At 44.1% G+C, this 26,038-nt stretch overlaps 2 protein-coding genes across 10 annotated transcripts in view; one reads left to right on the top strand and one right to left on the bottom strand.

Annotated features, from left to right (window-relative positions):
- Nucleotides 1-26,038, bottom strand: part of LOC144325956 (synaptonemal complex central element protein 3-like) — a 258,614-nt gene that overhangs the window by 7,337 nt on the left and 225,239 nt on the right. For 2 of the 6 annotated variants that reach the window (XM_077921190.1, XM_077921191.1), the window contains one exon: nucleotides 24,269-25,087. The exons of 3 other annotated variants lie outside the window; for them this stretch is intronic. In XM_077921190.1, the coding sequence (XP_077777316.1) occupies nucleotides 24,866-25,087 (222 nt within the window). In that variant the 3' untranslated portion in view covers nucleotides 24,269-24,865. Of the gene's footprint in view, nucleotides 1-2,355; nucleotides 2,628-24,268; nucleotides 25,088-26,038 lie in introns of those variants that run through there. One more of the 6 variants, XM_077921192.1, reaches the window with a different exon arrangement.
- On the top strand, nucleotides 435-21,963 carry STYK1 (serine/threonine/tyrosine kinase 1). Of its 4 annotated transcripts, none has more exons than XM_077921211.1 (10): nucleotides 435-922; nucleotides 8,061-8,168; nucleotides 9,198-9,243; nucleotides 9,927-10,196; nucleotides 11,611-11,792; nucleotides 13,329-13,412; nucleotides 14,836-15,044; nucleotides 16,179-16,219; nucleotides 17,067-17,163; nucleotides 21,289-21,963. In XM_077921211.1, exons 2-10 carry the CDS (start codon nucleotides 8,154-8,156, stop codon nucleotides 21,491-21,493), a joined length of 1,149 nt encoding a protein of 382 aa, XP_077777337.1. In that variant the 5' UTR covers nucleotides 435-922; nucleotides 8,061-8,153; the 3' UTR covers nucleotides 21,494-21,963. The 4 variants fall into 4 exon arrangements, with proteins under 4 accessions (XP_077777337.1, XP_077777336.1, XP_077777335.1 ...); XM_077921210.1 differs by having other exon boundaries at nucleotides 8,058-8,168; XM_077921209.1 differs by having other exon boundaries at nucleotides 436-922; nucleotides 9,100-9,243.

The following is a 26,038-nucleotide window of genomic DNA, read 5'->3' as shown; positions in this document are numbered from 1 at the left end:
TTTCCTTTTGGAATAATGAGGCACAGTGGAATCCGTGGTGTCTTTATGATACGTGGTTTATTTACACATATATGCAATCCCATGGAGGGCTCTCCAGCATCACTTTCCAAGAGGTACTGGCCTCTCCCGTGGCCACAGCATTGGATTCAAAACAGACTTTCTGCTTTTTTTACTTTCTCTCCAGCCCACTGCTTAGTAACTGTTCCTTAACTCCTAACTGCCATTCTAAACTCTAACCCACTCGACTAAACCCTTGGCTTTTATCCCCTGAAGGAGGGAGGAAGTAGGGTTGCCATATTTCAAAAAGTAGAATTTCTCACACCCGCAAAGCTGGAAACAGAGGCTTATCAGTGAGTCCATCATAGCACTTGGGCCTATTGTAAAAACGCAGGAGTCTGCTTATTTCCTGGTTCTAACATTCCAACATTAATTCAGTTCTAACACTAACTTAATCCAGAATTCAGGGTGTCTTACACCACAGATTCCTAACAGTTTGAAGCTTTGATAACTGCTGCCTGAGCTGCCTGGTTTTTGTCTTCCCTCCTCATCTCTTCTTCCTTTTGTGGCATGTCTTTTACATTGTTGACTGGGGGATTTCTCACATGGTTATTGACAGTGAAAGACGCTGCGTGCTACATACAGCAGAGAGACCATTTCCTGCTGCAAAGCAGCCACTGCCTACTCATAACTACGTAGCCGAGCAAATATGTTGCTGCACACCTGCATAACCTGTTCATAGGGGGATGATATGCTAATCGATGTGGCTGAGGAAATGACTTCTAGCATTGCGGTGGAACAAGAATCTTTAAGTCAGGACCGAGAAAGACTCCTTGTTCTGGGATCTTGAAGAAGGGATGTGCCGACTGACAACGTTGTGTAGGGAGCCCTTAGGATTCCAAATATAAGAAGAATAGGATTTGCGGTAAGGACTGAGAAACTTTATCAGAGATGTGTGAAGGAGGTTCTGGGATGGAGTGTTGCTTCGGAGGAAGGCTGGGCTGCATCTAAACATCGTTTGCGCTCAGCCTCTCCAATGAGACCTTTTCTCACCAGAAAGAATAAATTTGGTATAAAATGTTCTTTGGGCCTGTTGGGGGTAGATTGTGGATTTATGTCAAGTATTTGAACATGATTCTAAAGCAGAATGTCACAAAATGAAAGGGATGCAGTTTGCATGAGGGACCAATTCTTGCTTGTAAATTCCATTTCACTGCACTCTGCACCAATTGGTTTCACTCAAAACCAGATTTCTTGCTATCTCTGTTTATTAAATAAAAAATTAAAAAATGATCAGGACATATGACAGGAAGAATTCTCAGGCAGAATAAGCAGATTTAAGTAACTCTACCTTCTGATTCTCTTTTGCAAATGCCTCCCCTATATTAACATTCCAAAGGAAACGTGGAGCTGGGGGACCCATGTTTTCTTTGCAGAGTGCAGTTGTATCCTGGGAGACTAGGAAAGATCAAGCAGCCTTTGCTATCATCCCATGTTTCTGCCAGGCTTATCTTTTTGTAATTGAGAAACTTCTGACTCCCCCAGAATAAGAGAGACTGCTCTGTCGGAGCAATATACTTTTTTCCTAGTTGTATGTGTTGGCAGGATCCTGAAATACTGGCTTAACCGATGCATAACCTATGATACAAACAAAGCAGCATGATTCCATTTGAGGACAGAGTTCAAAAGAACTGAATGAGTAATGAAGAGTAATAAGTCAGAATGGCATGTATCACCAGTAGAGAACTTCTATTTGCTGGATTCAGAAACATAACTCAGTAATCATAGCCTTGGACAGGCCATGAGGCAGCATGTTAGAGATATCAGAAAATCCTGCAGTGTCAGGGGGGGGGAGGAGTAGTTGATAGGTTAATGACACATAATCAATAATTTGTTCCAGTTTTCAAGGTGTTGATGAATTCTGACAAGCTTTGTAATACCTTCAAAGTTTTGCTGTGTGGTTTCTGTTTTCTCAATCTTGCAGACTATTATTTGAAGTGTTAGTGTTGGTATCGGGGAAAGAGAAAGAAAGAATAGCTTCAAGGGGTGGTTGCAAAGAGAATTAGCCTCAGAGGGAGTAAATAAGAGAGGCATGTTGAGCAGGTTTTACATGAAACCCTTGAAGGAAATTGGAACACTTCACTGGGCAGCTTCTTCCATTGCCAAACTGCTTAGATAATCTAGGGAATTATTCCTAGTGCTTAACCTGCTAGCTTTCTTCTCAGTTGATTTAGAATACAGTAATTGCTGCTGTCATCATCTACAGAAACATATGTGGTTGTGCCCTGGAGTTGCAGCAGGCAACTTTTCAAACTGAAACTGTATATGAAAAGGTGAGAAGGAAGTTCTTGCACTCACCTGCTGTGAGTAAAGGACTGCTCTTGAAACCGTGTTACATTTTCTCCTAATCCACAATAGACGGGCATGTTCAAACAAAAGCATTAGAGCATTCAGAATGGAAAAGTTCTTGTCTGCACAGGTAAGTTTGCTAAAGGTGTAGTCCGTGTCCTTCTCGGTTAGATCCAAGCCTTCATCTTTTAAAACAAACATTCAAGCACATATATAGCAGTTCAGCCAAGAGATCAACACAGCCTTGTCCTATCCACTTGCGTCTGTTCATGCTCAGGGGACATTGGTGAATGGAGAATGTTTATATAGTATCTAGATAAAAATATGAGGAAGTGTTGCTGTGACTACTTGGGCAATAGAATATTGATGTGCAAAAGTTGCACGCACCCGGGCCAGTGCACAGATAAGAGCTTTTCAGATATCTCACTGCCAATTGCAACTCCTACCTTGGTAAGGGCTTTTTTGAAAACATCACCTCTAAATCAGCACTAAATTGCTCTCCTTCATAGAACTGTTTTATTGTATCGCATATGCTGATAATTAGTTTAGCAGAAACTGGCCTGAGATATAACAGTTCACTTTGCAAATGGTGGAAGTTTTAATTAATAATAAACTAGTAAACTGGATTGACTACGGGTCTTTTGATGAATCCTTCTGATTCTATTGCATAACTTTCAAAAACTTCCCTTTAGAAGTTTTTTTTTTTTTGTAATATTGACTTTAATCGTTGAAACTATTCTGAATATAGAACTGTAAACCACTACTTTGATTACTTTATGGGTAGGTTTATTCATCCCACTTTTTAAGGATTAGAAATTTCTTCCATTTTTCTGTGATTAATGTTCACAGCTCTCTTTAATGCATTTATGCAATCACAGATTCTTCTTAATTGTCAATAAATTCATCTCTTTTACCATTTGGGAAGGGGTGTGTGTGTGCGCGCGTGTGCATGCAAATATTAACCATGGACGGATTACAGATTAGATTGTGAGTACCGTTCATTTATCTTATACCTAATAACTTGGAAACATGGCAAAAGTCATTATTATTATTCCTGTTTAAAATGTTTTCATTTGCATCATTTTGAAGTGCCAAAGGAATGTTTAGTCTTATTATTTGTTTTCTATCTTGAAATGGCATTAGATTGATAAAGAATAATGTATTTTATATATCTTTAAACTGGACATATGAAATCGTCAAAAGTATACAGTACAGTGTGCCGCTTGCATGCACAAGTATTTGGTGGAGAAGCAGATGGTAACTCCTATATTAGGAACAATGTAGCATGGAGACAATGAACTCTGCTTTTGTCACCATGCAGTTCACAGGTGGCTGTTGTGTTTGTCTGTTATGGGCAAAGAGCATAACGTCATGCTTGTAGTGCAGCATTTGCCTTTATCTACATCATTTGCAGTGATGTTTCTTTTTACTTCATGTGTTTTTATCTGACCCCCCCCCCCCCGCCATTGCAGAAGCATGGCTTGTGTCTGCTTATCTGGTACAGCTGGGCCATTCTAGGCATTATGGTTTGCTTCAGTCATCCTGGAATCTGTCCTTTTTTAAAAAAAAACTTCATTACTCTTTGTCATGAACTCAATGTTGTTGTTGCGAACCCACTTTGAATGCTTCTTCAGAAAAGATGCACTAAAACTTGACTTGACTTTTTAAAAAATGCTTGTAAAAATAGTGCTGAAGTTATTTTTGTACTATTATGTGAAACAAAGCAACTCTTCTAATGAATATGTGGATTGTGCAATCTCACAGACTTTAAATAAGGAGGGTTAGGAATAGGAGGACCTTTAGAATTGGGTCTGGAAGTGTGCTGAGGGCCTGCAAGATATCAGAGGCACAACAAACTCAGTCCAGTCTACATGTTTTTGAAGTTCATTTTTTAGATAATTTGTTGTTTATATAGCACCATCAGTTTACATAGTACTTAACCGAAGTTACTCAATAATATAAGTACAAACAAAAAACAGAACCACCCAAGTCCTTGTGAAGGAGCTTTTAAAGTCTATAAACCGAAACAACAGTTGTAATTCATTAATGTTTAGTTGTTTTTTAATGGTTTTTAGTGATCCTTGTTTTTATTTGTAAGCCGCTGTAAGTCCCATCAGGGGAAAGGTGCAGTGTGTGTGTGTATGTATGTATGTATGTATGTGTGTGTGTATATATGTGTATATATATATATATATATATATATATATATATATATATATATGTGTGTGTGTGTGTGTGTGTGTGTGTGTGTGTGTGTGTATATATATATATATATATATATATATGCAGGTTTTGGTGTCCTCGGGTATCTTCCCGTGTAAAAGTTGGGGTGTCTAGGCGACGTTTCGACAAGGTCTCACTCGTCATCTTCAGGCTGGTGCTTTCGGCTTCTTGTTACTGGAACAGAGCAGGATCTCAGTGTTTGAGTTCCTATAAATACTGTTGAGGAGGTTCTGGGCAGAGAGGAAGTTCCCAGGCTAGTGTGCCTTTTCTTCTTTTGTTCCTTAATTGCTTGAGGGATATCTTGAGTGATTTCTTGAGTGATATCCTGAGTACCACTTAGGTGGGTATCACAGGATATCACTCAAGAAATCACTCAAGATATCCCTCAAGCAATTAAGGAACAAAAGAAGAAAAGGCACACTAGCCTGGGAACTTCCTCTCTGCCCAGAACCTCCTCAACAGTATTTATAGGAACTCAAACACTGAGATCCTGCTCTGTTCCAGTAACAAGAAGCCGAAAGCACCAGCCTGAAGATGACGAGTGAGACCTCGTCGAAACGTCGCCTAGACACCCCAACTTTTACACGGGAAGATACCCGAGGACACCAAAACCTGCATTCCTGTACCCGTGAAAATCTACGAAAGCAAATATATATATATATATATATATATATATATATATATATATATATATATGGTAAAGGACCTCTGGATGGTTAAGTCCAGTCAAAGGCAACTATGGGGTTGTGGTGCTCATCTCACTTTCAGGCCGAGGGAGTTGCCGTTTGTGTACAGACAGCTTTCTGGGTTATGTGGCGAGCATGACTAAACCACTTCTGACACAACGGGACACCATGACGAGTGCCAGAGTGCATTGAAATGCTGTTTACCTTTCCACCACAGTGGTACCTATTTATCTACTGGTTCTGGCATGCTTTCGAACTGCTAGGTTGGCAGAAGCTGAGGCAGAGCAACGGGAGCTCACCCCGTCGCGGGGATTGGAACCGCCAACCTTCTAATCGGCAAGCCCAAGAGGCTCAGTGGTTTAGACCACAGCGCCACCCGCGCCAGATCGGGTAGTGTTGGTTGCTGCTGGCAGCAGTGACTAATAGTATACACTCCTTGCCAGCCTGGAAATGGACAGGAAGAGTTGGACTCCATGGCCTGAAAGCACTCACAGCATCTTCAAGCTTGTGGCTCCCGAAAGCACACACCTGCCCATCTAGCCAATCCATTGGTGAAGGCAGAAGGGGGTTTCATAGGCAAGGAGAGACTGTCAAGTCAACGACAATTTTCGATTTTCCAGCAAGGTCGGCCCAACTTGTTTTTAATCCCACAAATAATTCATGGGACTCACTATCAGCTCTGGGCCTAGATAACTTGAGATCAATGTAATTAGGAACATTTATGACAGGTGGATCTCATTGGCTACTTGGGGATGGCATTTTTCAGTGGCATGGAAGGAGATGAGCAGGGAGGGAGGCTGATGTTTTTGTGTCCTGTTGCATGTGGACTTCTGATCTGTTCCAAGAATGCTCCTCTTGTGTTCTGCCCCCCAAAAACAGACAAGCGTGAAAGATAGTGCTTTCATAGTCAACAATCAAGTCTTTGCATCTTGCATTTCTTTTGCTTCTGTCACAAGACATTTTGCAGCCTGAAAACTCCCCACCTTGCTAGGGTAAATGTTTTAAGAATTACTGTTGTGCCATGCAGATAACATCTATTTCCTTCTTCATGTTTCACTCTGCTTCATGCCTCATTTTTGTACGCATGTGCACTGGCTACACATGGCTGTTCAAGCATACAACTGCATGTGTCTATCTCATGTGGTGGGATGGGTGTGACTTTGTGATGTGGCAGATTTATTTAGCTTGTTTGTTCACAGGGTGAGTTCAAAAGCTTTGGAATGATACTTTATTGACTTCCCTTATCTGACTTTGGCTGTTTACTGACATAGGAACCACTCCCCAAAAATGTAGGTTTTCTACTTTCTACTTACCCATTGTTCTGTAAGCAAAAGCAGTCCCATTGTGAGATTAAACATTCTATTAAACATTTTTTTTAAAGGGGGAAATTATTATGGCCAGGTTAGTTTCAGAGGCCAGTGTAAGACAGACTGTTTTAAAGCCTTAAGTGTTAAATGAGTGTCAATGTGTTAAATGAGGCCAGGTAATGATTACTGGAATGAGAGTAGGAGTATTGCATGTATACCAGAGTGTTATTATTTTCATCATGTCGGTGAGTATGAAAATGTAATTGAAAATAAATATAATAAAAGATTTCAAAACCAAAAAATCTCTATTATCAGGGAGGTAATATTAAATGATTCAGGGCATAGCAGGGCCGTCTTTAGCATATGCAGCACTGGGGTGCAAAAATTCACCCAGTGCCCCCAGTTTGGGGGGGGCAACTCAAAGCTGTAGAGCTTTTTTAAAGGGGGCAGCTCAGACTTGTTGAGCTTTTGAGGAGGGGGACAGCAAATACCACTAACATGAAAAAGTAAAACAGCTGCAATACCTCCGTCTTTCCATTTTTGCGATCATGCTAAAATGAAAGATACCACTATTACGAAATGACAGCTGATCCATATAGAGCATAGCACAGATCCATACACAAGGGTCTTACATTGCACATTTAGACAGCTAAGGATAATTCCTAGTAACAGAATTGTTTTCAAACCCTTCAAACTCCCATTACCCCGGCCACTGGCCAAGTTTGCTTGGTAGTTCAGCAATATCTGGAGGGCCAAATGTACCCTAGCCCTGGTCTGGAACATTTGCTGTGTCTAACCAAATTTCAACTAAATTTAGGTCCTTATTCAAAATGGTCATTGAAGTAGAGCAACTAGCTTCTGGTAGGCTGTACTAATTAGGCACTGCAAGTTGCTATTGTTTGATCAGTTTCTATATAATTGTATAGTCGTTGTTTAGTCATTTAGTCATTGTTGTTGTTTAGTCGTTTAGTCGTGTCCGACTCTTCCTGACCCCCTGGAGCAGAGCACGCCAGGCACTCTTGTCTTCCTCTGCCTCCCGCAGTTTGGTCAAACTCATGCTGTTAGCTTTGAGAACACTGTCCCACCATCTCGTCCTCTGCCGTCCCCTTCTCCTTGCACCCTCCATCTTTCCCAACATCAGGGTCTTTTCCAGGGAGTCTTCTCTTCTCATGAGGTGGCCAAAGTATTGGAGCCTCAGCTTCAGGATCTGTCCTTCCAGTGAGCACTCGGGGCTGATTTCCTTCAGAATGGAGAGGTTTGATCTTCTTGCAGTCCATGGGACTCTCAAGTCTAGACAGTACTGTTACTCAATTTTTTAAGTGCTCACGTGAATGAACTTGAATTTTCATTTCTAAATTCATAGTACTCTCTCCTTTTTGTATATATGCCAATGAAATCTGTATTTTTCCTATGTCCACTGCTGGAATTTCAAAAACTTTGCACCAGTAAAACGTATTTGTTTTCATTTTTTGCTTAACCCTTTATATTTGTGTAGCAGACTCCAACAACTGATGAAGAGCAGGCCAAATTTGACCAAACATGGCAGGAGAACTAAGGAGGCTTTCACGCACGCTGCTGGACTGTCAGAAGAATGATGAACTGTGTGGTAAGAATGAAAACGGCTTTCTCTCTTTTAGTGCACTCTACATCTGGGAAGATCGCACATGCTGAGCTGCAGCAAATCAATAGTTTATAGAAAATGTTTTCTGGCTTAGTTGGACAATTCTATCAGCCTTCCTTAATCAAAACGATCTTGCAAGATGGGCCTTTGATGTGATCCAGCCGGGCTCTTCTTAATGTTCTTACGTGTTCTCATCTTCTTATGCGCTAGCCTGCATTGTGTCTTCCCTTAACTGTTTCAGCTAAGCTCAATATGTACAACCAAGTAGAATGTGTAACTGTAATTTGTTTGTTTTAAACCATATATTCATAAGCAATCCCCTTGGCAAACCAATAATAATAGCTACATTCAAGGCAGAGAAGAGAGCGTAGGAAGAGCATCAGAGAGATGCTCCCTGGCCCTTTCCGCAAGTCAAAAATCATACATGGCTATGGATAACAAAGAAGTACTATAATTTTGTGGTTTCCCACTAATTATGTACTGAAGTCTAAAGTCAGTAAACCCAAAAGCAATTCTGGTGGATTGGGACCCTGGGGTGTCCCAGAAAATGGAATATGGAATAAATTAAATGTCATTTTATTTAATGGTCCTTCCACCATTTCTAAAAGATCGCAAGCTTTTGAGCTGAAAATTATCTTTAGGCACAGGTCTTTACAGCAAGTAAGTGTTTTGTTTTTAACATGTTCAAGGTCAAGATGTTCACAAGTTATCGTGACTATGCTGCAGTCTGAGAAGCCAGAATAATCTTAACTTGATAGATCGTTTGGCCTGTCATTTCTGTCCTTGTGAGAGATGCTTTTGTTGCAGAGAGTGAGAGAACAGCTTGAATAACTCTTGCGCTGCACACCTGCTTGCGATGAGCCAGATGAACACCAGCTATTATAACTTTATTATCGTTTGCTATTTCCATTGACAGTTGTACGAGAGAATCAGACTGAAGTAATCATTGTACCAGTCCTCTTGATAGGGGTATTTGTCATTATCTTAAGTGTCATCCTTTGGCTCCATTACCAGAGCATGAAGGCAAAGCAGCAGGATTCTCCAGAGTCCAGCGAAGAAGGTAAGGACAGCTGTCAAAATTGCCAGGTGCCAGGAGAAGAAAGTTGGAGGGATAGTCATGATGGCTGTATGCCACTTCCAGGATCGTGTGCTGTGCTCCTCTGATTACCAGTTGCTGGGAAACAACTGTACAGTACTTTCTCTGAAGACCTCGAGGTGGCTAAGGTCTTGAATTTTCAAGTCATACCCTAAGACCTGACACACCCCTACAGATCTGAGAACATGCCACCTTCATACTTAGAGTCCTGTTCATGTGCTGCCTCAACATAGCTTCCATAGCTCTCTTCCACCATGAGGTTAATCTAGAACAGGTTTCCTCAACCTCGGCCCTCCAGATGTTTTTGGCCTACAGCTCCCATGATCCCTAGCTAGCAGGACCAGTGGTCAGGGGTGATGGGAATTGTCTCAAAACATCTGGAGCGCCGAGGTTGAGGAAGCCTGATCTAGAATGCATCTGCATCACCAGCTTGATTTTGGGGCATCCTTTAAACAACAATTTTCTATAAATAAAGAGTCAATGTTTTACATTTGTGTTGCAAGAACATCTGTCTTTTTGAAATCCTGTTGTAAAATATTTCCCAGAACAGAGGGTTAGAGAGTACATGGCTAAAACTAAAATGTAAGGGGTGGCAAGTGGGAAATACCTACTCTGTGTTTCACCACAAGTTTTACATTTGCTAACAGGTCATGTCCCAGTACCAGAAAAGAAGAAAAGCCCAGGGAAAACGGTCAGCATATCGGAACATACTACCATCCAATTAAATGAGACAACCAGGAGTTCCTTGCTTAAAACTGCAGCCTTAACCTTCAAGGAGATGGAGATTCCACATGAGAAAATATCCTGGGAGTCACTGAAGTTTATAAGAAATGGCAGCTTTGGGGGAGTCTACAGAGCAGAGCTGAAGACCAGCAACCCTGGGAAAACTCAGTCAGTCTTACTGAAGGCCTTGAAAGGTAATGCGAATGCCATCCAGCTTCATGCAGGGCTGGAAATTTTAACTTTTCATTTATTTGCTGGCCTCTGTATTATTGTGGGAGCTTTGCACTGAACTGGCAAGACCCGTCTACTCTAGACAAAGAAGTAACATTGGTGCTTTGATGGTGTAGAATCCATACCTTCTGTTCAGTCCTGCATCTGCAGCTGCATAGAACACTGCAAAACACTCTGCAGGGATGTCCAACAGGTTGATCGCGATCTACTGGTAGATCCCCGTGATCTTTTGGTAGATTGCGGTCGATCTCTGACTCCCTTTCCTCTGCATTGGTAAATCTGACTCCTGTCCCGCCTTCCATTGTTGTTTGAACTCAGGAAGGGAAGACGGAGCTCCCTCTGTGTGGCTGTTTTCATCCATAGCTATGTTTTTGTGACTTAACCCCAACTTCCCTTGCCTTCCTCCCCGCCCCGCCAGAAGCCTGCACCTTAACCCCCCCAAAACCTTAACTGCACCTTAACCCCCCAAAAAAAATCTCAACAAGTTTGAGCTGAACCCCTAAAAAACGGGGGTGGATCACTGCCAGATTTTAATTCTGAAAGTAGATCGCAGTCTCTTGGGAGCTGGCCACCCCTGCAGAGGGTTTAACATACTTGATGTGGTGTTTAGCTATGCTGTTCTGCAAAGCCTCTTTCTGTGTGTGTGTGTGTGTGTGTGTGTGTGTGTGTGTGTGTGTGCCTTGCGGTTGCAAGCCGTTTTCTTTTCCATCCAGGCTCAGAGACCAGTGCTAGAGCCTCTGAAGAGTTTTCTCTTCAGTTCTAGCACAAAAATGGTTCTTACTCTTTTGTGTATGAGACCTAGCTAGGGAGGGTGTGTGTGTGTGTGTGTGTGTGTGTGTGTGTGTGTGTGTGTGTGGAATTTAGAAGCAAGAAGAAAATGAGAATCCATCTGTTTTCTGCTTCTCGGTGGAGCTTAAGGTAATAGCGCTGCTCTGGTCAAAATGCCTGAGAGATTTTAGGTGTTAACATCTGCTAAAACAACTCAATTCTGGCAGAACATCAGAACATTCTGGGGCCTCTCTGAACCAGAGTAGGCCTTCCTTTCTTCCTTCTTACCTTCCCAAAGGAGAATCATGGGTAGGCAAACTAAGGTCCAGGGGCCGGATCCAGCCCAATTGCCTTCTAAATCCAGCCCGCGGATGGTCTGGGAATCAGCTTGTTTTTGATCAGAATGTATCCTTTTATTTAAAATGCATCTCTGGGTTATTTGTGGGGCATAGGAATTCATACATTTTATTTTTCCCCCAAAATATAGTCCGCCACCCGCCCCCCAAGATTTGAGGGACAGTGGACTGGCCCCCTGCTGAAAAGGTTTGCTGACCCCTGATTAAGAGAGTCATACCAGCTTCTCTCACTCATTTTTAACTTCCCTTTCAGAGTCTGCCAGCTCCTATGAGATTAAAGATTTTATGGAAAGGATTAAGTTTTATCAGTTTCTTGGTAATCACGAAAACATCGTTAAGTTAATAGGGTGTTGTGTGCACCAGATGCCTCTTTACATGATATTGGAGGATGCTTCCAACGGCAATCTTCTGAACTTCCTTTGGACCTGCCGCAGGGTAAGTCTTAAGAAAGGCTGTGCCTAGCTAGTTCTGATCGGTCTCCAATATATTGTAATAGAGTAAGTACAGTGGTGCCCCGCAAGACGAATGCCTCACAAGACGAAAAACTCGCTAGACGAAAGGGTTTTCCGTTTTTTGAGTCGTTCCGCAAGACAAATTTCCCTATGGGCTTGCTTCGCAAGACAAAACGTCTTGCGAGTTCTTGCGAGTTTGTTTCCTTTTTCTTAAAGCCGCTAAGCCGTTAATAGCCGCTAAGCCGCTAATAGCCGCTAAAAGCCGTGCTTCGCAAGACGAAAAAACCGCAAGACGAAGAGACTCGCGGAACGGATTAATTTCGTCTTGCGAGGCACCACTGTACAGGTGAATTGTTGCCATAGGAGTTCATGACCAGAGATTCTTCTGGAAGTGGGCATGTCTTTCTTCTATGAAACACACAGGAGATTTGACTTGCTCTCTGTGAGTACTTGAGGAACCTTAATGGGAGAACAGGATCCACTGGAGATCTAATGCTGTGAACTTTTTATCCTGAGCTTAGCCTCTATAGATATGTAAGTAAGTGTGGCATCACAGTTATATTCAGTCCAAGGAAAGCACCCCATGGTACATTCTGGAACCCTCAAAGTTCTCACCGTTCAGAAACTGTGATGCAACTAACAATAATAAGTAACTGTGTCCTAACTATAAGGACCGTGGGAATAGATATGCAGTAGTACAGTAAACAATTGAGCTAAAATCTATGCAACCAATACCTGGAGTGGATGTGTGCAAAAAAATGTATATTTTAAAGCTACAATTTTGCTGAGGATCTGGGAATGTTATAGCTGGGGGTGCAATAACTATAGCAATTTGGGGAGTGTGACACTTTCTGATTAAGGAGGAGGAGTACAGAAACAGTTTGGAGTTGTAGGTCAGGGGTAGGCAACCTAAGGCCCATGGGCCGAGGGTCGTTTAACTGGCCCACGAGCCGCCCCCAAACCAAGCCACCCGATTGGCGAGTCCCCGCGCGCTGCGATAAACCAGCACAGTGCAGGGACTCGCTTCTGCGGCGCTGAAAATCGCATCTGTGCATGCGCAGACATTGGAAATTGCGTCTGCGCAGATGCCAGAAATCACGGGTGGGCACACTCACGCACAATCCGGCCCACGGAGGGATCTCCGCTGGAGTGAACCGGCTCAGGCGAGGTAAACCTTGCTGACCCCTGTTGTAGGTTGTACTTAGAACTTTAGACACCCGTCTGTTTCCAGGTGCACTCCTGTTCATGTGTGGCTACCAGTGGAGACACAGGGCTGCCTATGCAAGACCATCACTCCCATTTCCCTGAGTGACCTCCTAGTCCATCTCCAGTTTAGGGTCAGCCATCTTCCCAGCTGCTCTCTCAGGCCTGTCTGAGCACTTCCCTCCAGGTGCCTTCTAACGTGAAAGACACTACTGCCCCTTTTCCAAAGGAAACAATCTGGCAGCATTGTCCCTCCCATCTCACTACCTGGGGAAGCAGCGAGTGTATATCAAACCACCTGTTTCTGTCTTGCTAGGATGTAGTGACCATGGACGGATTGCCGCTTGATCTTACAGAGAAACAGGTCTATAAAATTGGACAACAAATTGCATCAGCTCTGGTAAGTTTATTAATTAAGCCCAGCCCCACCCACAACTGGCTTCCTTCAGAGCATGAGAGTAACACCCACTCTAGGGTAATTTGTTTGGTTCACAAGAGACATAAAACGTCTACTAAATGGACTATGCATTGGCTAAACTTACCGGAAGAATAAGAAATCAAGACGACAAACTTTTTATTAAGGAATGGAAATCGTTTATTGAATATTTGCAAATAAATTGTAAACAAATTAAGACATTAGCAGTATTATTGTAAAGACTTGCAGTTTCTAAAACATATATGAAATAGATGAGGAAAAGAATAAATAGTTAATTGGGATATGCAGAAGAAAAGAAAAAGAGGGTACATTCATGGAACTGCTGGAAGAGGGGAAGGGAAGTCAAGGTTTGATATGTGAGAATTGTTTATTTTTGTTGTTGAAATGTTTATTTGTAATAAATGAAAATTATAAACTTAATAAAAAAAATGTCTACTAAAGTCTTTGAAGCTTGGACCCACGCTTGCCGATGTAACAATGCTAGGGGAGGCTGCAGCTTTGTGACAGAGCACATGATCTGCGTGCAAAGTTTCTAGGTTCAATACCTGGCATGTCTGGGAAGGGCTGAGCAAGACACATCCCTGTCTCCTGAAGAGTCACTGACAGCAAGGAGACAGTGCTGAGCAGATAGACCATTGGTCCAAGGAGATTCCTATATTCCTAACACAACTGGAAGAAAACCTCCGGGTGCTGCTGCATTGCAAAGGATAAATACTGTATGAAACAATTTCATGCCTACAGCTAGGAAAACACAGCCTTGCAAGAGATAAATACTATACGAAACTAGGAAAATACTAACCAAACCTTCTCCCCACCCCAAGATAACTGATTTCCTGTTCTAAAACCTAATTTGATTGTGTGTGCTGAATATCTGATAAAAGGTAAAGGTAAAGGTACCCCTGCCCGTACGGGCCAGTCGTGTCCGACTCTGGGGTTGCACGCCCATCTCGCTTAAGAGGCCGGGGGCCAGCGCTGTCTGGAGACACTTCCGGGTCACATGGCCAGCGTGACGAAGCTGCTCTGGTGAGCCCGCACCAGTGCGGCACATGGAAACACCGTTTACCTTCCCGCTATAAAGCGGTACCTATTTATCTACTTGCACTTAAGGGTGCTTTCGAACTGCTAGGTGGGCAGGAGCTGGGACTGAATGATGGGAGCTCACCCCGCCGTGGGGATTCGAACCGCCGACCATACGATCGGCAAGTCCTAGGCACTGAGGTTTTACCCACAGTGCCACCCGCGTCCCTAAAACTTTTTCTGTTTTCACCCGGTTATCTGATAGGACTTGCCAAATCTAGATGTAAGTGTTGATGCATACTTCATGTTAAAACAGGGAGAGGTGCTCTCAGTGTAGCAGCTGACAACATATCATTTCTAAATTTTCCAGGATTTTCTTCAGGGGAAGAAACTATTTCATGGTGATGTGGCAGCCAGGAATGTCCTAATTGGCAATGCATTTACTGTGAAGCTCTGCAGACTGGGACTGGCGTACAGAGGCCACACCTGCGGTCCCAGCTCCATCGCACAAACCGTTCCACTCAAGTGGCAGGCTCCAGAGCGACTTATGAAGAAACCACCCAACATCAAGTCAGACATGTACGGGTCCATTCAGTTATCTCATAAGCTAGGCTTGCTGGTCAAAGGCCTGCCAGAGTACGCCTGCCTGTTTTTCAACAGATGTAGGCGTATTTCCAGCTGGTAATTTGACTGCTTCAGCCCAAACAATAATATTGGGTTACTCAACTGCACTGTTGGGTGTAAGTTTGGTCAGTTCTTTTTGCTACACAGCCACCCCTCCGAAGACTCAAGGCTGAAACAAATCAGTTGTTTTATTGATACACATTGCTTCCTTCAGAGAATAATATTTTCTTCATAATTAAATTAATATCATGAACTTTGAAGAAAGACATAGTAACATAAAGGAAAATGCAGTACACTAATGTAACACAGATTGAAAATGGCATAAGCTTAATATTACGAGTGTACTGAGAAGGCAATCAATCAGATTAATTAGAATAAGAATCCTTGGTTCTTCCTATGCTAATTGAATTGAACATTTGGCTTGTTTCTGTTCACCTAGTTTCCAAAATGGCTTCATAAACTTCCTAGCATTTTGGAATAAAGTTCCATTATCCAACCAGTGCCATAGTTTAAGGATGGTGTTATCTTCAGCCAAAAGTGAGTGTGTGTGAAGGTGAGAAGGTGTTTGAGTGAACGAATAAGAGTACGAATGATTGAACGAATGAAATTCCGAATGTCCTCTTACATTGATCAATGACTGGAATAGAGTTTTTAAACCTTTCCCATCACTTACGGTGGTGCGACTTGACACGAGTCACTTTGACACACTCCAGCAAAACAATCCAATAATGTTATGATGCCACATCCTCTGTGCTGCTGCTGTTGTTCTCTTTAGGATTTTATTAGGTATGATATTTTCCTTACCCATATCATCAGGTCCTCATCACTCAGGATGCCAGGGTCTCACACTGACTATCGCTGTGGTTCAGCAACAGCTCCTCCTAGCTTGCAAAGGGTTGAACTTTTCCAATGTACACCCATCAGGACTCCCCCGGTGCTTGTTGAAGTTGCTGGCTCCTTGAATTTCTTAGGGTCCAGACTAACCTTAAGGTACTTTCCCTGCAGCTCTCAGTGGAAGGTATGAAGCGACTGCTTCTGTTAACCCTTTTTGTTTTTCTCTTTTGCTTTTGTCATTTTGTTTTATGGCAGATGGTCCTTTGGAATCTTACTATATGAGATGATCACATTAGGTAAGTAGAGAATAAATGCCAAAGAATCACAAATAAATGGGCATTTTACAGGAACTGGATAGAAAGAGGGGAAGCCAACCCTAACATACAAGCTCGAATGAACAGACTGTGTACATGGATAAAGATATGAAGAAGGAAGGCCTGACTGGGGGGCGGGGGGGGGGAGGGCTGGAGTGGGAAGGGGGGGAAAGGGGGGAAAGTAAATCGGAAGGTATTTTGAATTGATTTTGTTATGTAAGCCTTTTTTCAGAAACCATATATATTAATGTTATGTAGTTAGGCATTGTAGTATGAATAAATTTTGTTCTGTATTCTTTGTTTTATAGAATATATATAATAATGTTATGTTACTAAGCAAATTTAATAAAACAGGGGGGGGGAAACATTAGGTAAGTTGAGGAAAGCAATCCTGAAAAGAGGCTGCAATCCTAATCATGTCTACTTAAAAAATGTGTTTGAGTAATTGTGCTAGAGTGGGAGATCCTCTGGTCAAAGCTGCAATTGAGTTTTTAGTTTAAGCAGGCTTTGGAAGTGGATAGCTCGGTTGGCAGAGCATGATGCTCTTCACCTCAGGGTCATGAGGTCACTTTGGGCAAAAGATTACTGCATTGCGGGGGTTGGACTAGATGGCCCTCATGGCCCCTTCCAACCGTATGATTCTGTGTCAAGGATGGTCAGATTAAAACACCCACATGAAACCTTACTTCGATTTGCATTTTGTCTTAGCTGCTTCCAGCAAAAACAAAAAACACATAAGAGAGCCCATCTCATGTCTCATCTGGATTTAAATGAATGTTTTAATTAGTGTAAAAACTCTCGTGGGTTTTCATTTTGTTTTGCCACCCAGGAGCGCCACCCTTTCCAGAGGTTCCCCCGTCTGATATCTTGCAACACCTTCAGAGGCAGCACACTATGAAGAGGCCTTCCAGCTGTCAGCCAGCCATGTAAGATTGCTCCGCACCCCATCTTATAATGCGGGCTGTGCCTTTTATTCTAAATTATTACCTCGTTTCCTAAAGGATCGACCCACCACACATCATTCTGTTTCCTTCCTGCTATCTGCAAGAAGCACCTTTGCAGCTGAGCCAGCATTTGCAAAATGTTGAACCTTCAGGCCCCCATCCCAAGACAAGCCTGCCGGCGACTTCGTGGCTCCTTTGTGAACAAAAGGATACAGCAGTGGTTTACATGTGACTAAATCAGGAGGGTTGCATCCCTTAGCTCCACATGCCAGGAAACAGACCAAGCCTATGAAGGCTCACCTGGAAGTAAATCCCGCTGAGTTGCATGAGGAGAAGCCCCAATGAATGGAGTGGGACTTACCGTATTTTTCGCTCTATAAGACGCACCAGACCACAAGACGCACCTAGTTTTTGGAGGAGGAAAACAAGAAAAAAATATTCTGAATCTCAGAAGCCAGAACAGCAAGAGGGATCGCTGCGCAGCGAAAGCAGCAATCCCTCTTGCTGTTCTGGCTTCTGGGATAGCTGCGCAGCCTGCATTCGCTCCATAAGACGCACACACATTTCCCCTTACTTTTTAGGAGGGAAAAAGTGAGTCCTATAGAGCAAAAAATACGGTACTTTCATCACTATAGGGCTCACCCTATTATTATTATTATTATTATTATTATTATTATTATTCAGATTTGCCCTGCTGCTTCCCCCCAAGGAAACTCAATCTTTACTGCTGAATCAGAGCAAACATCAATAGGGTTTTCTCCAGATTGGCGTTTGTGCCGATTTATCGCTAAAGAGCGGGTTTTCCAGGGGACAGCGACAGAGCAAGGGCAAAACTGCTCAGACCCATTCCTAGAAGGTGTGGGGCAAGCAGACAAGTGCTCAGAGCTGTGCTTTCTAGGCGTGGGGACAAGCAGAAGTGTGGGTGGGCGCCAAAAGCAGATGCGGCCACTATTGTGAGCTGTTTTCCTCTCCTCGGTTTAACCCCTCCATTGCCAAATATCTTTGCTTTGATACCCGCCCCCCAAAAAATTCTAGAAGGGGGGCAGTCTTGATAAGTGTAGTGAGGGGGAATAGAATGCTGATCCCTTTCCCCACACACAGTAATCTACCGTATTTTTTGCTCTATAAGACTCACTTTTTCCCTCCTAAAAAGTAAGGGGAAATGTGTGTGTGTCTTATGGAGCGAATGCAGGCTGCGCAGCTATCCCAGAAGCCAGAACAGCAACAGGGATTGCTGCTTTCACTGCGCAGCGATCCCTCTTGCTGTTCTGGCTTCTGAGATTCAGAATTTATTTTTCTTGTTTTCCTCCTCCAAAAACTAGGTGCGTCTTGTGGTCTGGTGTGTCTTATAGAGCAAAAAATACGGTATATGCCGCGCTCGCACGCTTGGGGCTGAGGAAAGAGGGACTTCTCACCTAGTCTGAAGTCTGGAAGTCAAGTTGCCACTCAACTTCTGTCTTAATGCAGAAGAGCAGAGATTGGGTGCTACTAAATCACCCATCTGCTGAAGCATGTGAGTGAACACAGAGATGTTCCAGTAAATTTGATTTAAAGAAATTTCTGCATATTTATGATATAAAACAAATTCTCACAGTATTTTGCCCTATGAGTGTAAGGTCAAACATTTGCCGTTTTAAAAATTGCGTTCCTGAAACTAGCCGCTCATATTTTGAAGTGAGAGCAGGCTTGGGCCCACAGTCTAGAAGAGATGGGGGGGGGGACCTTTGGCCTTCCAAAAGTTGCTGAACTCCAGCATCCATCATCCCTGACCCTGCTTGCTGTGGCTGATGGGAGTTGTATTTCAGCAACATCCAGAAGGCCAAAAGTTCCCCACAACTGATCCAGAACATGCTCCCAATCCAGATTAGAGGACCACACCAGTTTCTTGCTAAATATCTTCTCCTCCGTGGCTATTTGCCCTAGTCAGAGGTAGGGTCCCACCCACCCCACACCCAAAAAATAGCTCCTTTGGGTTTGGGGGGGCAGGAAATAGGTGCAAGGCTCTGAACTGCCCCCCTTAAAATAAATGTAGTTAGTTTAAGCACACCTTTTTTAAAAAAAGGGGGAAATGAATAATGGGCTGCGTGATTTGGCCCTGAAGTCTACATTCTGCCTGTTACTTTGGGTCATATACCTCTCAAATAAAAGGCTTCCTGAAAACTAATTTCGTGAGGCAAAACAACAGTAAACATGAGGCAAAAGCAATTGTCTAGAGCACTTTATGCATGGTTTTCTGCCTGCAAGTGCCTATGTTCCTTACTCTATATTTTATTATAAACATGTCACAGTTTGTTACAGAAGGCTCCCAGGGGAGCCAAGCTACACAGTATACAGAATGAGATGGAGTAGAAGAACGTATTATGCACTTCAGGATGGAGTGCAAGATCATTTTGAATATTTCCTCACATCGAAAACTCCCTGCATGAAATGGATTCTAGTCAATAAAAGCTTATCCCATAATACATTTGTTAGTCTTTAAGGTGCTGTAAGATCCTTTGTTATTTCTTTCTATACGTGGCAAACTAGCATATACGCTAGATTTCTTGACATAGGGGGCTGTCTCTAGGTGTGTCCCTTGGCTCACAAAAGGCCCTTTGTTCCACAGGAGGCATCCAAGACCAGAAAGGGGAGGTGGTTTTCATGGTATTGCAAAGGGTCCCCTAAATTAAAAAAAAACTTTCCATGACTGGAGGGACACAATTGTGATATAACCTTGGGAGTTTAGAAAATATGTAGCTATCCACCTACAATCCAAAACGGTACAGACCAGAATCTGCCATTTCACTCTGCCACCTTGTGATGCAAGATGCCTAAATATGCATTGCACTGTGAGATGAACCACTGCCCTTTCTTTGACAGGGATAGCATTGCATATTCAGGCGCCCTTACCACCCCTTGAGGGACGCAGGTGGCACTGTGGGTTAAACCACAGAGCCTAGGACTTGCCGATCAGAAGGTCGACGGTTCAAATCCCCATGACGGGGTGAGCTCCCGTTGCTCGGTCCCTGCTCCTGCCAACCTAGCAGTTCGAAAGCACAAAGTGCAAGTAGATAAATAGGTCCCGCTCCGGCGGGAAGGTAAACGGCGTTTCCGTGCGCTGCTCTGGTTCGCCAGAAGCGGCTTAGTCATGTTGGCCACATGACCCGGAAGCTCCCTCAGCCAATAAAGCGAGATGAGCGCCACAACCCCAGAGTCGGCCACGTCTGGACCTAATGGTCAGGGGTCCCTTTACCTTTAGCGCCCCTCGACTGGCTAGGAAGAATAGACACAACAGAGTTTAATTGGGTCAAATAAGGCCACAGCTGTTTACAGGTGTAAGAGGTTTGTCATAGGCATTGAGCACAACCATTGGCTTCCAATGTGTGAATCGGAAGTGAATCGGGGTCAGCCCAGCAGCAGGGGAGTCCTATGACCCACATCAATAGGGAGACCCCTGCGGGGATCTCCGCTTTGAGGGGTGCTGTGGCCCACCTGGGCATATGGACAGGAGCAATTCCTCCCAGGTCCCTTTAATGAGATACCTTCATTTTGGAGGGGCAGGCAGAGACTACAACCTCCCCTCCATCCAAGACTAAGGTTTACCCACTGCTATAAAATAGGTAAAAAAGGGTAAAGGATCCCTGGACGGTTAAGTCCAGTCAAAGGCAACTATGGGGTTGCAGCACTCATCTCGCTTTCAGGCTGAGGGAGCCAGCAGCTTTCCAGGTCATGTGGCCAGCATGACTAAACCTCTTCTGGCACAATGCAACACCATGACGGTGAACCAGAGCACACGGGAACACCGTTTACTTTCACCTATTTATCTACTTGCACTGGTGTGCTTTCAAACTTCTAGGTTGGCAGGAGCTGGGACAGAGCAACGGGAGCACACCCCGTCGTGGGGATTCGAACCGCCGACTTTCTGATCAGCAAGCCCAAGAGGCTCAGTGGTTTAGACCACAGCGCCACCAGCTATGACTGCTATAAAATATGCAACCCTCTACTTACAATCCAAAATGTTACAGACCAGAAACTGTCTGCTCACCCTGCCACCTCATTCTGCAAGATGCATAAAGAGAGATGCACAGGTCAAATCCGTGAGATGAACCACTACGCTTTCTTTGACAGGTATAGCATTATGGTGGCCTGCTGGCGCTGGACTCCGACAGATCGCCCTTCGCCCACTGAGCTGATCAGGAGGCTGCAAACAGGAATCAAGACCAGCAACGACCAGGCTGTTCTGCAAATTCCGGAGCTGATGGTGCCTGAGCTCTATGCCGCTGTAGCCGGGATTGACTTGAGAGATCTCGCCACAGATTACACCGTGTTCTAAAAAGGTGCCTTTTCATAATGTGCAGAAGGCAGACTCTGCGAAATGGTACCTTCTGAAGAATAATCAAGAAAAGAAATGGCATCATTTCAGTTCACCATGGAAAGATGAAGGAGAAAATGAAGCTGGGTGTTAGGAAGCCTTGCTGTAACGGAAGAGGTGTGCATCGTGATATTGTGCGCATTTTATTGTAAGCTGAAGTCCGACTGACTTCAATGGGTGACCCGTACAACTGTTCATAGAACTGTAACTTTAGTAGTAGATGAAGAATTGATAGTTACCCAGGAAACGGCTTCAACTGGCCGGCTAAACCAGGTGAAGGTAGCCTGTGTGGATGACCAGGAACGCCCAAAAGGGCATAGCTGATTGGTGGCTTTGTCTTCTGGTGTTAATCTGCTGGCCCTATGAGCTTAAAGGGGTTTGATCTCCATCAGATTTTCCCAACCTGGTTGCCCTACCTGGGGGGGGGGGAGGTCACCACTGAGGGGGGTGACAAAATGGTGGGCAATACTCACCGCAGGGCCTGCAGCACGCCCAAGCTATGCTTCTCTCCTGGCAGTGACGCGGTGGCTTGGGTGCCTGCAGGCTCTGCGTTGCCCCAAAACAGTCCGCCTGTCGCCTCTCCCTCAGCTGTAGGGCAGGTGAGTGGAAGGAGGCAGGCAGACTCCTCGGACGCCCTGTGGAGCATCCTGCCCCGGCTGGCCCCGCCCCTGGGCACAGGGCACGCACACCACCCCAGGCACCCGATTGGCTTGCTCCGCCGCTGCCTACCTACAAATGCTTTGAGCTGCAAAGGCTGGCTGGAACTAATGGAAGTTGTCGTCCAAAATTTCTGGAGGGCGTTAGGTAGGGGGAGGCTGGCTGCAAGTCCGTTTGTTATCCTGTGGCAGATGTGGCATTCGGGCCTTCCCACGTGCAATGCATTTGTCAAGGAAGAGAGTGTGTGTCACCTGGGAGAGGGACTGATGCTCTTCTCAAGCCAGACGACAGCAGGTGACATGAAGAAGACCGAGGGCTTTGCCACAGCGCACACTGAACATATGCACAGTCACTTAGAATAGTTCCTGCTTTATTGGACAGAAACAAAGAATTAAAAGGAGGTTGTTTTAAAAAGCGTTCTAAACATTTTGTATGTGTGTGCATGCATGACGTGGGAGACCTTTCAGCTACAGGTGCACCTATTCAGTTTTTCGTCAAAATGAACCTGCAAGTAAACCGCTCTGTAGCTCAAACTACAAGTGAAGGGAGTGAGAGGGAGAGAATGCGCTGCACATAGAGGCAACCAATCCAAATATCTATTCTCTGCAAAATTATCACACAGAGAGAGCCTCCATGCTTGTGGCAGTATAACTCAGACTGCATTATAAGAGAGTTGAGGGTGGGGAAAAGCGCAAAATGAATTTACATCACAATAAGCCTAAGCTAGGAAACACCTGCCAAAATTGCTTGTGAAGGGCTAGCAATAATGAGCAGAATTATCTGGCTGAATCTGGGTATCTGGTTGTACATGGTACTCTGCAAATTAATAAGTACTTGTCAGTGGGGATGGGGAGAATAAGGACAGGGACATGAGGAGAATATTTCTTTTTAATGCTGTCGATGTGCCATGCCATTCAACTGAAAACATGAAAATTAGGGGCTCCCGCCAGCGTGATGGTATGGCTCAACAGTGCCACCTGCTGGTCAGTTTCTTGCTTTTAAAAAAATGAAATCAAGTTGCACGCCTTGCGCCACTACAAATTGCTTAGGAGGCCGGATACGGCCTCTGGGTCAGCCGCCCCCGATTTATGGAATCCATTTCAGTTATTGTGGCCTGAGAATGTGGTTAAACCACTTGCAGGGAGTGTGCAAAACACATACTCCTTTGACCCTTGCCCATCATGGCTGGGAAAAATTAACATGGACTACTTGTTTGACCATAAAGAGCTGGACCATAAAGAAGGCTGATCGCCGAAGAATGGATGCTTTTGAATTCTGGTGCTGGAGGAGACTCTTGAGAGTCCCATGGACTGCAAGAAGATCAAACCTCTCCATTCTGAAGGAAATCAGCCCTGAGGGCTCACTGGAAGGACAGATCCTGAAGCTGAGGCTCCAAGACTTTGGCCACCTCATGTGAGAAGAAGACTGCCTGGAAAAGACCCTGATGCTGGGAAAGATGGAGGGCACAAGGAGAAGGGGACGACAGAGGACGAGATGGTGGGACAGTGTTCTCGAAGAGACCAGCATGAGTTTGACCCAACTGCGGGAGGCAGTGGAAGACAGGAGTGCCTGGCGTGCTCTGGTCCAGGGGGTCACGAAGTGTCGGACACCACTAAACGACAACAACACTTGTTTGACTCAGAATTGCTAGGTCTGAATGTCGTGTCCCTGAAGGTGAAGGACTGGTTTCCTTTTTAAGGATGCATCTCCATTCCCAGGCTGTGCTGAGCTCAGCGGTTGCCTAAATGCCACCTGCCACACCTCTGGTACTAAGGTGGCACCTCCCATGTTGCCTAGGACCAGGAAGAAGAAAATCAGGTTGCTTAGCTGTAGCTGCAGCTGTTCACCTGGTCTTCTGTACAATCATAGGCAACCCACTTTCCTTCCCCACTGCCGGTCTCTTCCATGCTGCTCTTGCTCTGACCATTCCTTATGTACCCTGCTGTGGTGAACCTTTAAGGGACTAATTTGAACACAGATTTTGAGGGCTCCTGCCAAAAATCTTTTCAGATTCTAAACTTTGTAAGGGAACAGAACCCATAAATGTGACTGAAGAAATGACAACGTGAAAACTTTAAATAAACTTTTCATTTTACTTACTCTTCGTTTTTAATTCAAGGTTCCATTCCCAATACGTTTTGAACCAAAGGATAGCAGGACTTTTCTTCCTTCACGCCACCTTGAAAGGCAGGGGAGGCAGTGAAACAGATATGTATAGATATTATTCATCACTGTTCTTCATGCTGCTGGTCACAGTCCTTAAGACTTTGGGTGCAATTCTATTTTTCATTAATTCATTAAAACATTTTTAAGACATCTTTCAAGGCATTTGCCCTTGTAAGGGAGCATTCAAAACCATTAGGTTAAAATCCACCTTCTACCCTTTAAAACAAGCAGTAAGATTTCAGCAAGACACAACAATGAATAAAAAGCTGGTTGAAATGAAAATATCTTGAGTTCTTTTAAAAATCACCACTCTGTTGAAGTCAGGAGTAAAGTTCCCATTTATTTGAAAGATTCTGGATTGCACCCTCTGTTTCATTCTATCCTGAAAGCATACAGCTAAGTTTATTCCCCCGGTTGACATACTAATAAAGAATATGAAATCCATTTCAGAGAGAACAGCTAAAGTTCTGATACAGTTCTTCCAGATCCAAAAGAATCTCTCTCTCAAAATCAATTCGGTCTTCTCTGAAGTTTCTTTAGGCTGTGTTTGACTGTGGAGACCAAAGTGTCTTGCTTCTGTTCTTCAGGTGAAAACAGTCTAGGCAGCAAAACCGGGTCCTCCTTGCTCTCCACCTCATAAAAAGGACAGGTCTTTAAGTGTGCAGCCATCGAAGGGATGTCACTGAATTGCCAGCTATTCACTGTGGAGAACAGGCTGCTAAATTTCCAGATCTATCAAGAGGCATAAACAAGGAATTTAGGCATTGAAAAACCAGTCTTGCAATTGTGCAAGATCTTGCAAACAACTCTTCCCATTCCAAGAAGCTAGGTGCATGCATACGAGGGCATCCAGATTTTGCCCAAATGTTTCAGGCTTGTAGCCCATCATTGAACCTACTGGTAGAACTCCAGACCTCTGGACCAGCCAGCCCACCACTTGCCCACTCACTCACTGCCACCACCTGCCCACAAGTGCACCACTGGGATGTTCCAACCCTTCCGCCCTGTTCCTGCTGCCACCTCTTCCTCCTTGCTGCCCCCCTGTTTAAAACGAACAGGCACTCCTGTTTAAAACTGCTGCTCTGCTCCATCTCTTCCACTTGGCCTGGAAAGAGAGAAGGGGTGAAGCAAGGCAGTGTGGCAGAAATGGCAAACAGGCAGCAAAAGTGCTGTCCATGGCCTAGCAGTCTGTACTCCATGTGCACCTGGCAGCTTTTAGCAGCTGAGTCAAGGGCACAGGGGTCCCCAAGATCCTGTGGGTCTGGCTTGTTAGACCTGTGTGCCCCCCCTCTTCTCTCCAGTCCCTTTTGTCCCCCAAGCACTTTGCTAGAAATATCTATCTAATGCAGTCAAAGGGGAGAGGAGGAGGGAAAATTAATTGAATTCTCCTTGTTAAGATATGGATCCTAACAAACATTTTCAAACTTTCGGCATGGAGTATTATCCTTTAGGAATGAATGTGCATTAACAATTTATTCAATTTATGTAGAATAAATTATTTGGTCTATTTAATTTATTAACTACCTAACCTATTAGCAACTGGTCTTTTTCACTTACCTTTGGATATCAATACAGTGGTACCTCGGGTTAAGAACTTAATTCGTTCTGGAGGTCCGTTCTTAACCTGAAACTGTTCTTAACCTGAGGTACCACTTTAGCTAATGGGGCCTCCTGCCGCCGCCA

The sequence above is a fragment of the Podarcis muralis genome, chromosome 17 (assembly GCF_964188315.1).
Source record: "Podarcis muralis chromosome 17, rPodMur119.hap1.1, whole genome shotgun sequence".
Taxonomy (NCBI): Eukaryota; Metazoa; Chordata; class Lepidosauria; order Squamata; family Lacertidae; genus Podarcis; species Podarcis muralis.
The sequence above is the reverse complement of the archived record's forward strand: the minus strand, read 5'-3'. Positions and strand labels throughout refer to the sequence as shown.